This window comes from Geotrypetes seraphini, chromosome 5 (genome assembly GCF_902459505.1).
Source record: "Geotrypetes seraphini chromosome 5, aGeoSer1.1, whole genome shotgun sequence".
NCBI classification, from domain to species: Eukaryota; Metazoa; Chordata; class Amphibia; order Gymnophiona; family Dermophiidae; genus Geotrypetes; species Geotrypetes seraphini.
This window is the reverse complement of record NC_047088.1, coordinates 109,418,040-109,430,866: the sequence shown is the minus strand read 5'-3', so window position 1 is coordinate 109,430,866 and position 12,827 is coordinate 109,418,040. Positions and strand designations below refer to the sequence as shown.

Genomic DNA, 12,827 nt, shown 5'->3' with positions numbered 1-12,827 from the left:
TTTTCCAGAAACCCAATCAGCACACATAAACCAATTTAAAAGTTGCAATAAAATGTTTTATTGAGACTTCTACCTGAGCCTATTCCCTCATAGGCTCAGGAAAGGCAAAGATATACTTTTAACATTTATATCTTGTGGGTATTGCAGCAGCCTGTACTCCTTAAGTCAGTTAGCCATATCATGTTCAGTCCAGCAACCTCAGCTTTTGGACAATTTCCCCAGTTCTCTCAGGTTTAAAGCACCTTAAGTCTGGTTCCTACTTCATTTGTTAAATAGTCCAAACAGAAGAACATTTAGGAGAAAGAAACCCTTTTTCTCCAGTAACAGTCTCAACTGGCTTCAGCTTGGCTGCCACATCCTAAACACAGGACAGTCACTTTTAAACCAGCAGGTTCAGTTTACAGAGGTCTTGAATTAGAAGCTCATCTCTCTGGTGTTTTCCTGGGTGGGTTCTCGGCTAGCTTTCTCACTCCAGTCCTCCCCAGGGCTTGAATGCAGCAACGGCTAAGGAAGGTTTCTCTCCTTTAGGATCCTTGCACTTTGGGACCTCCTTCTAATGATTCTCCTCTGTGGTAGATAAACACCTCCCTGCTGAACCCAACCCCCTGACTCAGTAGTGTTTCTTTGTTAAAGGAAGCTCAGCACTGAGCTATAAAGCCCAGTGCAGTCTGGGATATGTAGTCCACTCAGTCTTGAGCTGGGAACCCCTGCTGTATGAAGGTGGACTAGCAGCATTAGTGGAAGATAACCCCTTACTCTTTCACAAAGCATAATAACAAAAAGAGAAGAAAACAGTCATGCTTTAAATGCCCATTCTTCAGCCACATCTCCAAATTCCAGTGCCACTTCTTCATAAGTACTTAACTTGTTAGAGGCTTCATTGGAATGGAATGGTTTAAAAATTTTTCTGAATTGTATATAGGAATGATGTCAGAGGGAAGGATCCATGACACATGGTCAAGTCTAGGTGAATGAGGTACTACTAATAGATTATGTTGCTGTAATCTTAATGTGATCTAGATGATTAAGTAGGGTATGAGATATCAAGACAGAGAATAGGGCATTCCAGAAAGAAAAATTTTATAGACCAAAGAATGAATCTTGAAAGTTATTCTGTAGGAAACCAGGTGCCAATGCTCCTCTTTCAAGAGTGGGGTAATGTGATCTCATTTTTTTGCCCCTTTATTAAGTCTAATAGCAGTATTTTGTTGCAATTAGAGACATCAAGTTTTAGTAGAGCAAATTCCTTTCAAGAGGGAGTTGAAATAATCAATATTAATCATAATACTTTTGTGATCAAGTTTTAAGTTGTATTACAATTTGATATACCACTCATAAGGCAGCTTTCAGAGTAGTTTAAATTAATTTATATTGGAGAGAAGGAAAGGAAATACATAAAATTTCTTCTAAGGATAGAGGAAAGAAGAAGGAACATAACTTGTAACATAATAATACAAGTCAACATAACATCACCTGATCCATTTCTAGCCAAATCAGAGTCAGGCTGTATGTATAAACATTGATCAGGTACTGCACTGAGGACTTTGAAGACCTTATTACATACAGGCTGATATTCCAAAAAACCTGAGCTCCTAAATTTAAGGATCTAAGGGCCGGATTCTCAAAACCTACTGTTAAAATCCAACAAGTTCATGTAGTGGCTGTAGTGCGAGTGATTTTTATTTTATGGGCGATTCTCAGCATACTAGCATGCAAATTATATACACACTATTTGTGTGAAGAATTGCTGGTAAACAGCAGGAGGAACTGTGCTTGGTGCTTGCTCAGAAGAGCAATCACTAAGCACAGCAACTTCCTTCTGTCAAAGCTGCTCTCCCTGCTCCAACTAACTGAGCCACAGGTCTCCCCAGGTCCTGCTGGCTGAGCTGATTGACCAGCAGGGACAGCAGTAGAGGGAAATGTTCCCCCCTCCCGTAGACACCCCCACATGTTTGCTGCTGCTCAGACCCCCCACACCCCCCGCAAGATTGGCAGGAGGGATGCCCATTCCCTCCTGCCACCGGGGTCCCAAGTTCCCCCCCTGACAAACCCCTGATAGCCCCCCATACACACACCTTTAAATTGAAGGACAGCAGGAGAGATGCCTACTCCCTCCTGCCACCGCCAGGGTCCCCCACTACCCCACTTGCGCAGATGCTCAAGGCCCAGGCAAGAGTCAGGAACTTCTTTCACTGGCACTGGCATGTCCTGTGGGCTGCATGCCGGTGCTAGATGAGGGGTAAGACTGAATGCTGTTCGGGTGGGGGATGCCGGTTTGCGTTCATGAGTTGGGGGGAGCGATGCCGGTTCTCGGGGGGGGGGGGGAGCAGCGCCACTGGCCTCGGGGGGTGGGGGGGGTGGGAACGTATCAAGCAAGTTTCCCTTACTTCCTATGGGGAAACTGGCTTTGATATACAAGTAATTTGGTTTACGAGCATGCTTCTGGAACGAATTATGCTCGTAAACCAAGGTTCCACTGTACTAGCATGCTAAACCAGGCTGGATCTGGTTTAGTGACCATCGTTAAGGGCACAGTAAGTTTTGAGAATTCAGCCCTACGTTAGATTTCTTAGATTTGTTCTCTATTTTTAGCTAGTCTTAGATACCAGTTTGCCTAAATTTAGGAGTCCAAAGTTATACTCTTAAATTTAGACCTGCCAGTTATTTTCCTAGATTTACATATGTGCCTAATTTAGGTGCCTAGTACTGAAAATCTATGCTAACTCATAGCTTCTTTTTCTCTGCCCTAAGTTTGCCCCTGTTGCTGCCTACTTTGTAGGATTCTAAATTTTATGAGCCTAAACTGGGAGCATAAATTTAGGCACTGATTCCCAAATTCTATAAAGCGCATCTAAAGATAGATGCCTATATCAGCTTGCCTAGCTAATGTAGGTGCCTAACTTAATTGATATATAGTCTAAATCAGTGCTGATAAGTGACCTCATAAGTGACATTAATTGAAGTTAGTTGAATGTTAGGCGCTCAACTTGGTAGGCATAGTTCTAAAAAAGTTAGGTGCTTTGTCCAAAGCGCCTATCTAAAAGTAGGCATGGTTAGGAGCAGATCGAGTTATTATTGTGAGTTATGTACACAATTATAGAATATGGACCAATGCGCATCTAACTTAGATGCAGACATTTAGGCCAAGAAAACCCTGGCATAAATATGGTGTACCTAAAGTTAAGATGCCTAATTCCACTTAGGCAATTATAAGTGTGATTCTATACAACTCTGGGTAAGAGCAAACAAGAAAAGGACCTGGGTGTACTGATAGATAGTACCCTGACACCGTCAGCACAATGTGCGGCGGCGGCAAAGAAAGCAAATAATAAAGAAAAGAATCACGAGTAGATCGGAGAAAGTTATAATGCCGCTTTATAGGGCAATGGTCAGACCACACTTGGAATACTGTGTCCAACATTGGTCTCCCAACCTAAAGAAGGATATAAAACTGCTGGAGAGGGTGCAGAGACGAGCAACGAAGCTAATAAATGGTATGGAGAACTTGGAATATGAGGAACGACTCAAGAAACTGGGACTGTTCTCCCTTGAGAAGAGGAGACTGCAAGGGGACATGATTGAGACTTTCAAAATACTGAAAGGCATCGACAAAATAGGGCAGGAAAATAAATTATTTACATTGTCCAATGTGACACGGACAAGAGGACATGGACTGAAGCTAAGGGGGGACAAGTCCAGGACAAATGTCAGGAAGTTCTGCTTCACGCAGCGAGTGGTGGACACCTGGAATGCTCTCCCGGAGGAGGTTATTGCGGAATCCACCGTTCTAGGATTCAAAAGCAAATTAGAAGCACATCTCCTTAAGAGAGGCATAGAGGGATATGGGTGACTAAAACTACATCAGGTGTACACCTGACTGGGCCTCTGTGAGTGCAGATCACTGGACTCGATGGACCTTAGGTCTGATCCGGAGATGGCTGTTCTTATACAGTACACTTAACTTTTATAGAATCACTAGTGTTTAAGCCCGTTACATTAACAGGTGCTAGAAAGCAGCCCCCTTTCCTTCTCCCCCTCCAGTTTCTCCCTGACTGTCTCTCCATGGTCCCCTTTGGTCTCCCCCCCAAGCAAAGCTGTCTGCCTCCCAGCACACCCCTCCCCCCAAAGCAGCCTCCTTTCCCTCTCCCCCTCCAGTCCCTCCCTGACTGTCTCTCCGTGGCCCCCATTTGTCTCCTGCCCCCCAAGCAAAGCTGTCTGCCTCCCAGCACACCCCTCCACCAAAGCAGCCCCCTTTCCCTCTCCTCCTCCAGTTCATCTGCCCCCTTTCATCCTCTTCCCTTTGATCAAGGTCTCTACCTACTCCTTAAGATGCATTATCTCTCACCTCCCAGTTCTGGCCCCGTAATTTAGTATAGCTGTTTCATTATCGCCACAGCTGTCCCCTGTCCAGTTTTTTCCCCATGTCTTTCTTTGGTTAATCCTCTTCCCTCAGGTAAAAGATTGGCCCTCTCTCTTGCTCTTCCCTCGATTTCTCTCCACTTTGGTCCAGTATTTCATACCCTCTTCTCCCCCTCCCCTTCCGTGGGTTGGGCGTCATTCTTACATTGTCCGCTTCCTGCCGGTATGCAGGTCGGCGAGTCACCGGCAGAGGCAGCAAAATACAGGCTGCTTTCGGGAAGCATGAAAGAGAGGCCGCCGCTGTTCCTCCTTGCCTGCCTTTGCATCCCCTTGTTGCTGGGCGGCGGCAGCGTCCTGGACCTGCACTTTTTGGGCCTCGAGGCCGAAGTAGCACTCAACCTGTCGCTGGGGGCGGACTGGATACGAAATTTGTGGTGCCGGAAAGGCTCTGGACGTGAGCTGAGAGGAAGACCGGCGGTTGCTGAGGCTGCGGTCGCCCAGAGACTGCGCTCAGCTGCCCAGGAACCCCGTTATACTCTCGGTGCGCCTCCGGGTTCACGTGCATGGCCCGCACTGCACACTCCAAAGAGGGGAGCAGAAGGAAAGGCGGTGGCGATAGCGATTTGTTTCACAGTGAGTGAGGGCGGGAGGGGGGAAGCTCCAGAGTGTTCCCTGCCGCCGCGTTCTAAAATAGAATCCGGCCACGGATCAGAAAACATGGCCGCAGGGATAACGAAACCCTAAGTGTGCATGCGCGCTTAGGGTTTTATTATATAGGATACTTAGCACTAGTCAATGCAGATTTTTAGATGACCTATATAGAATCGGGACTTCAGGACTTAATTGTAAATATGGTGCAAAAAACCCCCCACAATGGTACAGACTAGAACAGAGTCCAGCGCCTGTGCATTGCATAACATTTAGGCGCACCCAAGGAAAACCAGGCCTAAATCCCTGTGCCTAACTTGTGTACGCATCAGATGTATTCTATAACAGTGTGCACAAATTCTGGGAACGCCCAGAATTTGCCCTTGATCCTCCCCTGGTTATATCCACTTTTTAGATTTGCCACTAGAACTTGCACACAGCACTTTATAGAATTACCTACCAAGTTATCCGTGCAACTTTTAATTAGTGCCAATTAACATCAACTACAAGGTGTTAATTGACAATTATCAGCACCAGTTAGGCTTGTTAAACAATTAAGTTGTACATGCAGATTAGCTGTGTGCATTAATTTGCATGCACAATGGAAGGTGCCATATACAGAATTTGGGTGTCAGTTCTAGTACATTTTCAAAGGTGCCAATTTAGGAGGTAACTCTCACCAATTTTTTATAGGGCAAAAAATAATCTTTATGAGGACGCTATGAGGAACGGCTCTCAGCCAGCTAAAGAGCACGTAGCCAGCTATCCTGCAAAATTAAGTGGGAGATAAATGTCTATCTCCCACCAAATATTCAGCTTAGCGGATTGGATGGTGACCAGCTATGTTGTGTGACATAACAAGAAGCCGCCAGTATTCATCAATGCTGGCACCTTTACTGGTGACTGGCATTGAGTGTCCAGTCTCTTTTTAGCCAGCCAAGACATAGCTGGCTAGGCCATTATTCAGTAGCTTGCCAGCTAAGCCTCAATGGCCAAAGATAGACCACCGTTTTAGGTAGTTCTATTTGAACTACCTAAAACAGTGGTCTATCTTTGGCCATTGAGGCTTAGCTAGCAAGCTACTGAATAATGGCCTAGCCGGCTATGTCTTGGCTGGTTAAAAAGAGACTGGACACTCAATGCCAGTCACCAGTAAAGGTGGCAGCATTGAATTTCTGGGTTTGCTGTGGACCACAGGAGATCGCTGGTGATCTCTCGTGGTCTGAATATCAGGGGGTATCTGCTTATTTCTTTTGCTCTTTCTCTATGTTTATCATAAAAGAGTAGAATTTATCTAGATAGAGCCACATGCATAATCTCGCTCTGTCTTTGCTCGCTTTCTTATAGAGACGATATTTGGTGAAAGATGGATTCCTTGTTGATGTATCAGATGGCAGCAGACGACTACGGCATCTCTTTCTCTTCAATGATTTCCTGCTGTGTGCAAAACTCAAACAAGGGTAAGCAAGATTTTTACTCAATCTCTGATTTTTAAGCTCTCTCAATTCTGGGATGATCTTCCACTCCTTTTAAGGCGTTCCGGTTCACTCCAACATTTTCGTAAATCTTAAATCTTTAAAAGCTATTTTATTTACTAAAATTAATCTTCCGAAATTTAGTCTTATTCTTTATGGTTTATTTGTTAAGTTAATTATTGTAAACCAAGATGAGCTTTCTTGGACTGATGTCTCGGTATATAAAGCCAAGCATTAGATTAGATTAGTAATAGTGAGCACTAAGTCCAGAGACAGATTCTCTCATGGGCCTACTGGACCCAGGCTCAGCTAGGGGGGCCCAAAGGTTTGGGCCCTTTGTTGCAGCCTATCTGTACAGTCCAGTGGTTGTGTTTATTGGGAATGTGATAAATCTATAAACTCTACTGAAACCCTGATGTTTACCATTTATTAATGTTAATGTCAATCTTCTATATATATAAAATCGGAGGTATGTGTGTATGTATGTGTGTGTGTATGTGCCGCGATCACGCAAAAACGGCTTGACCGATTTGAACGAAACTTGGTATGCAGATCCCTCACTACCTGGGGTGATATGTTCTGGGGGTCTCGCGGCCCACCTGCACACGTGGGCGGAGCTACAAACAGAAAATCAAATTTCACCCATTCAAGTCAATGGAAAAAATGTAAAAAGCTGTGGGACCGATTTGAACGAAAATTGGTATGCAGATCCCTCACTACCTGGGGTGATATGTTCTGGGGGTCTCGTGGCCCACCTGCACACGTGGGCAGAGCTACAAACAGAAAATCAGATTTCACCCATTCAAGTCAATGGAAAAAATGTAAAAAGCTGTGGGACCGATTTGAACGAAACTTGGTATGCAGATCCCTCACTACTTGGGGTGATATGTTCTGGGGGTCTCGCGGCCCACCTGCACACGTGGGCGGAGCTACAAACAGAAAATCAGATTTCACCCATTCAAGTCAATGGAAAAAATGTAAAAAGCTGTGGGACCGATTTGAACGAAACTTGGTATGCAGATCCCTCACTACCTGGGGTGATATGTTCTGGGGGTCTCGCGGCCCACCTGCACACATGGGCGGAGCTACAAACAGAAAATCAGATTTCACCCATTCAAGTCAATGGAAAAAATGTAAAAAGCTGTGGGACCGATTTGAACGAAACTTGATATGCAGATCCCTCACTACTTGGGGTGATATGTTCTGGGGGTCTCGCGGCCCACCTGCACACGTGGGCGGAGCTACAAACAGAAAATCAGATTTCACCCATTTCAAGTCAATGGAAAAAATGTAAAAAGCTGTGGGACCGATTTGAACGAAACTTGGTATGCAGATCCCTCACTACCTGGGGTGATATGTTCTGGGGGTCTCGCGGCCCACCTGCACACATGGGCGGAGCTACAAACAGAAAATCAGATTTCACCCATTCAAGTCAATGGAAAAAATGTAAAAAGCTGTGGGACCGATTTGAACGAAACTTGATATGCAGATCCCTCACTACCTGGGGTGATATGTTCTGGGGGTCTCGCGGCCCACCTGCACATGTGGGCGGAGCTACAAACAGAAAATCAGATTTCACCCATTCAAGTCAATGGAAAAAATGTAAAAAGCTGTGGGACCGATTTGAACGAAACTTGGTATGCAGATCCCTCACTACCTGGGGTGATATGTTCTGGGGGTCTTGTGGCCCACCTGCACATGTGGGCGGAGCTACAAACAGAAAATCAGATTTCACCCATTCAAGTCAATGGAAAAAATGTAAAAAGCTGTGGGATCTCCAGTTATTTTACTTAGCAACCTTGACCCACCAAAACTTTGCAATGGCACAAGGTTTTGTGTAAAGAGGTTACTGGCCAATGTAATTGAAGCGACTATCTTAACCGGAAAAGGACAAGGTGAAACCGTATTTATCCCGCGGATACCACTTATTCCAACAGATCTTCCTTTTCAGTTTAAGAGATTGCAAATTCCAGTGAGACTTGCATTCTCTATCACAATCAAGAAATCACAAGGACAGACTATTACATACTGTGGAGTGGATTTAAGATCCCCCTGTTTTTCCCATGGACAACTCTATGTTGCTTGCTCAAGGGTGGGTTCACCCAAGAATGTATATGTTCTTGCTCCTGGAGGTGAAACTAAAAATGTTGTTTATAATCAAGTTTTGTGTTAGTTGTATTGTATTCATTTTGTCAAATATTTCACTTTATAATTTGAATATTGTACTTTTTATAAAGCTGTAAAAAAATAATTTCATTCACCACTATAAAGTTTCTTTATTTGAATCCATTTACAGTGTTATTGCTATAATTAAATACCCGTGCAACGCCGGGGCATCAGCTAGTAACCTATAATACTAACAGTAACTTGGCTGAACAAAATATTTTCTTTTCTTACATCTACCAATATCTATGACGACTACATTTCATACTCTATGCAACTTCTTATATCATTTACATCATTTGTCATTGACATTTTATTAGTTGTTGTCAATATTGCTATTGTTAAATGGTTTGTAAGCCTTTAAGTGGTTGGTATTTGTATAAATGTAAAGTACTTGCACGGTTGCATGTATATTGTGTTTCTTGTGTGATGGATAGTAAAATAATGTACTGTGTACTAGCGGCCGGGAAGAAGGGAGATTTCTATGTGCTAGTTGGTCCAAGGGCCCACAAACTTGTGATCCATCCCTGATTAAGTCCCATCAGTTAGCAGACATGATACTCAACTAGCCTTCCAATCACTCAGTAATCTGACTATGTATTTGCCAAGTTTATAAAAGAACCCTGTGTATAAGACAATCCTCTTCTATTCAAGTTAGTATAGTAAACCCAAACACTTACTCATTGCTTCCTTCTCAATGTGGAACCATCTGGGGGCTTTTTATGCTTTTCCATCCCAACAGTGCACTGTTTCTTCTTCTCTTGGCTGGGTCCAGAAAGACACCACTGCCTTTTCTCTGCATGGGTCTTGCTGGTTGCCACCATATGCTCTTCCATCAGGTCTACCAAAGCACCAGTGGTATGCGAGCCAGTTGTTAAATTCAAAACTTTTACGAGCCAGTTGTTAAATTCCATCAGCAGCAAAAACTTCTTGGATGCCTCTGATGTTTGCGATTTCAACAGGCTCTCCCCAGCTAGCCCCGAGGTCCTTCCATCTGTTGCAATTTTCCATTTCCATGTGGGAAGGACGGGCAAAGGGAAAGATTTGGAGTGACTGGAGGGAGCCTGATTTACTGCCATCAGAGCCAGTGAATTCTGCAAGTGTGAGGCCTGAGACAAGGGAGAGAGGACAGAGAAAGGTAAATTGAGATGCTGAATTCGCAGGAGTGAGAGGAGAATATTCTGCACATGGATGAGAGGTTAGAGGGGAACATGCTACACGTGCATGAGAGAGAGAGAAGGTGACAAGCTGCATGTACATGGATGGAAGGGAGAAGGATGAAGCGCAGCACATGGGTAGAATTGGAGGGAGAGGAGAGGAAGCTATACTGCTTATGGATGGGAGGGAGAGATGAGGGGGACATGCTAAATGTGAATGAGAAGGAGAGAAGGAGACAAGCTACTTGTGAATGGGAGAGAAGGGGACATGCTGCTCATGGATGTTTAAAAATATAATTAAATTTTCTATGTTTAGCAGAGTATGGAAGAAAATGCATTCATGTTACTTTTACCAGTATTTTCGGTGCTTATAAAATCTGACTTTCATGGGGAATCTCCAGTTTTAATCTGTACTTTTTTGTGCTACCCCCCTCCCCATTTTTAATCATTTGAGGGTCTGTCCATGTTCTGCATATGTGACTGAAGTGAAGGATTATGATAGCATGTAGTGTCTATGTAGAAATCTGTAACGGTCCAGCTTTTTCCAGTTTCCCAGAGATGGGTATATTGGTATATAGGGTGAGAAATAGTCCGACATTAAATCATATATCAGATGATAACGCGCACCCGTGTAAAATGCGCACACGGGTATAGCGCGCAGAAACCACGATTTTATGTACAAAAACTTTTGTATACCGCGCTCACGGGTATACCGCGCATGCTGCCCGACTGTCCTTTCGCCCGCCCCGACTCTCTTCTGGCCACCCCGACTCTCCTTTCGCCCTCCCCGACTCTCCGTGCGCTGTCCCGACTATCCGTTCACCCTCCCTGACTTTCCGTGCACTGCCCCGCCTCTCCGTGCGCTGTCCCGACTCTCTGTTCACCCTCCCTGACTTTCCGTGCACTGCCCCGACTCTCCGTGCGCTGTCCCGACTCTCCGTTCACCCGCCCTGACTTTCCGTGCACTGCCCCGCCTCTCCGTGTGCTGTCCCAACTCTCCTTTCACCCGCCCTGCCCTGCCCCCCCCGGCAGGACCACTCGCACCCCCACCCCGAAGGACCGCCGACTCCCCGACAATATCGGGCCAGAAGGGAGCCCAAACCCTCCTGGCCACGGCGACCCCCTACCCCCACCCCGCACTACATTACGGGCAGGAGGGATCCCAGGCCCTCCTGCCCTCGACGCAAACCCCCCTCCCTCCAATGACCGCCCCCCCAAGAACCTCCGACTGCCCCCCCAGCCGACCCGCGACCCCCCTGGCCGACCCCCACAACACCCCCACCCGCCTTCCCCGTACCTTTGTGTAGTTGGGACAGACGGGAGCCAAACCCGCCTGTCCGGCAGGCAGCCAACGACGGAATGAGGCCGGATTGGCCCATCCGTCCCAAAGCTCCGCCTACTGGTGGGGCCTAAGGTGCATGGGCCAATCAGAATAGGCCCTGGAGCCTTAGGTCCCACCTGGGGGCGCGGCCTGAGGCACATGGTCGGGTTGGGCCCATGTGCCTCAGGCCGCGCCCCCAGGTGGGACCTAAGGCTCCAGGGCCTATTCTGATTGGCCCACGCGCCTTAGGCCCCACCAGTAGGTGGAGCTTTGGGACGGATGGGCCAATCCGGCCTCATTCCGTCGTTGGCTGCCTGCCGGACAGGCGGGTTTGGCTCCCGTCTGTCCGGCCAACTACCAAAGGTACGGGGAAGGGGGGTGGGGGTGTTGTGGGGGTCGGCCAGGGGGGTCGCGGGTCGGCTGGGGGGGCGGTCAGAGGTTCTTGGGGGGGGCGGTCGTTGGAGGGAGGGGGGTTTGCGTCGAGGGCAGGAGGGCCTGGGATCCCTCCTGCCCGTAATGTAGTGCGGGGTGGGGGTAGGGGGTCGCCGTGGCCAGGAGGGTTTGGGCTCCCTCCTGGCCCGATATTGTCGGGGAGTTGGGGAGTCAGCTGGGCAAGAGGGCTTGGGCTCCCTCTTGCTCCGATCGTGGATGCGGGTGCGGGTGGAAGCGCTTGCGAGCGGTCGTTCGGGGTGGGGGTGCGAGCGGTCCTGCTGGGGGGGGGTGAATCGGGCGTCGGGCGGGGTGGGAACTATGTAAAAAAATTTTTGTATACCGCGCTCACGCGTATAACGCGTAGGTAAAAATGCGTATAACGCACGCATTATATGTGTGAAAATACGGTAAATGTCAATAAATTTATTGGGAAAAGAGTTAGCAGTTTGGAACGCAACTCTATTTGCTAAATCTTGGATAAATAGCAAACATAGGTTGGCTATAAATACAAGAGTGTGGCAAAAAATCAACCAAAGCTTTCTGTGAAAATCAATTGGCCATATCAAGAAAGAATTTAGATAGATTGGGAGACTTGTGCAGGGGGTTTGCTGGGTCAGATCAGAATTTAATTCCATTGGTAATGGAAATCCAGTGCTGTTCACATAATAAAGGGGGTGACATGACCAGTACAATTTGCATTATATAACAATCTCACTGCAGCGTTTTGAGGTAGTTGGACAATATGACTTCAACCCCAAAAAATAATTGAAATCATCTAAATAGTGTATTATTAAATCATGAATCAATATTTTAAGGGCTCTCTGGTCCAGGAATAGTCTATGGGATCTGAACCCCATGAGAAAAGATTGTCTCTTTAATAGGAATACAAGGCCATGCCAAGGGTGGTTTTGGTGGTGGTGGGGAGTTAGAAAAACACATGGCCTCTACTTTCAGTGGGTTTAGGCTCCATTTATGCAACCAGATGAGAACCGATTGACAACTTTAGCCTAAAAGGTGAGAGATAAAAAATAGGAATGAACCACTGAAGATTAGCCCAGATACGCTGGCTTCTAGTTTTTCTAAGAGTCTGAGAAGATAATGATCTACTATTAAAAGCCAAAAGAATGCACCTCCCTTAACCAAAATGGCATAGGATCTCATTAACACTGGTGACCAAAGTTGTTTTTGTTCTCCCTCAGGGCCTGGGTGGGAAGTTTTTAACTTCAAGAAAATTTGTATGAGTCCAAGTACTCAGTTTTTCCTCTTTACCCT

General features: G+C 46.2%; 1 protein-coding gene across 1 annotated transcript in view; it reads left to right on the top strand.

Annotated features, from left to right (window-relative positions):
• Window positions 1-12,827, top strand: part of LOC117360487 (breakpoint cluster region protein-like) — a 101,902-nt gene that overhangs the window by 26,844 nt on the left and 62,231 nt on the right. Inside the window, exon 8 of the mRNA XM_033944293.1 lies at window positions 6,355-6,467. Within this exon, the coding sequence (XP_033800184.1) occupies window positions 6,355-6,467 (113 nt within the window). The remainder of the gene's footprint in view (window positions 1-6,354; window positions 6,468-12,827) is intronic.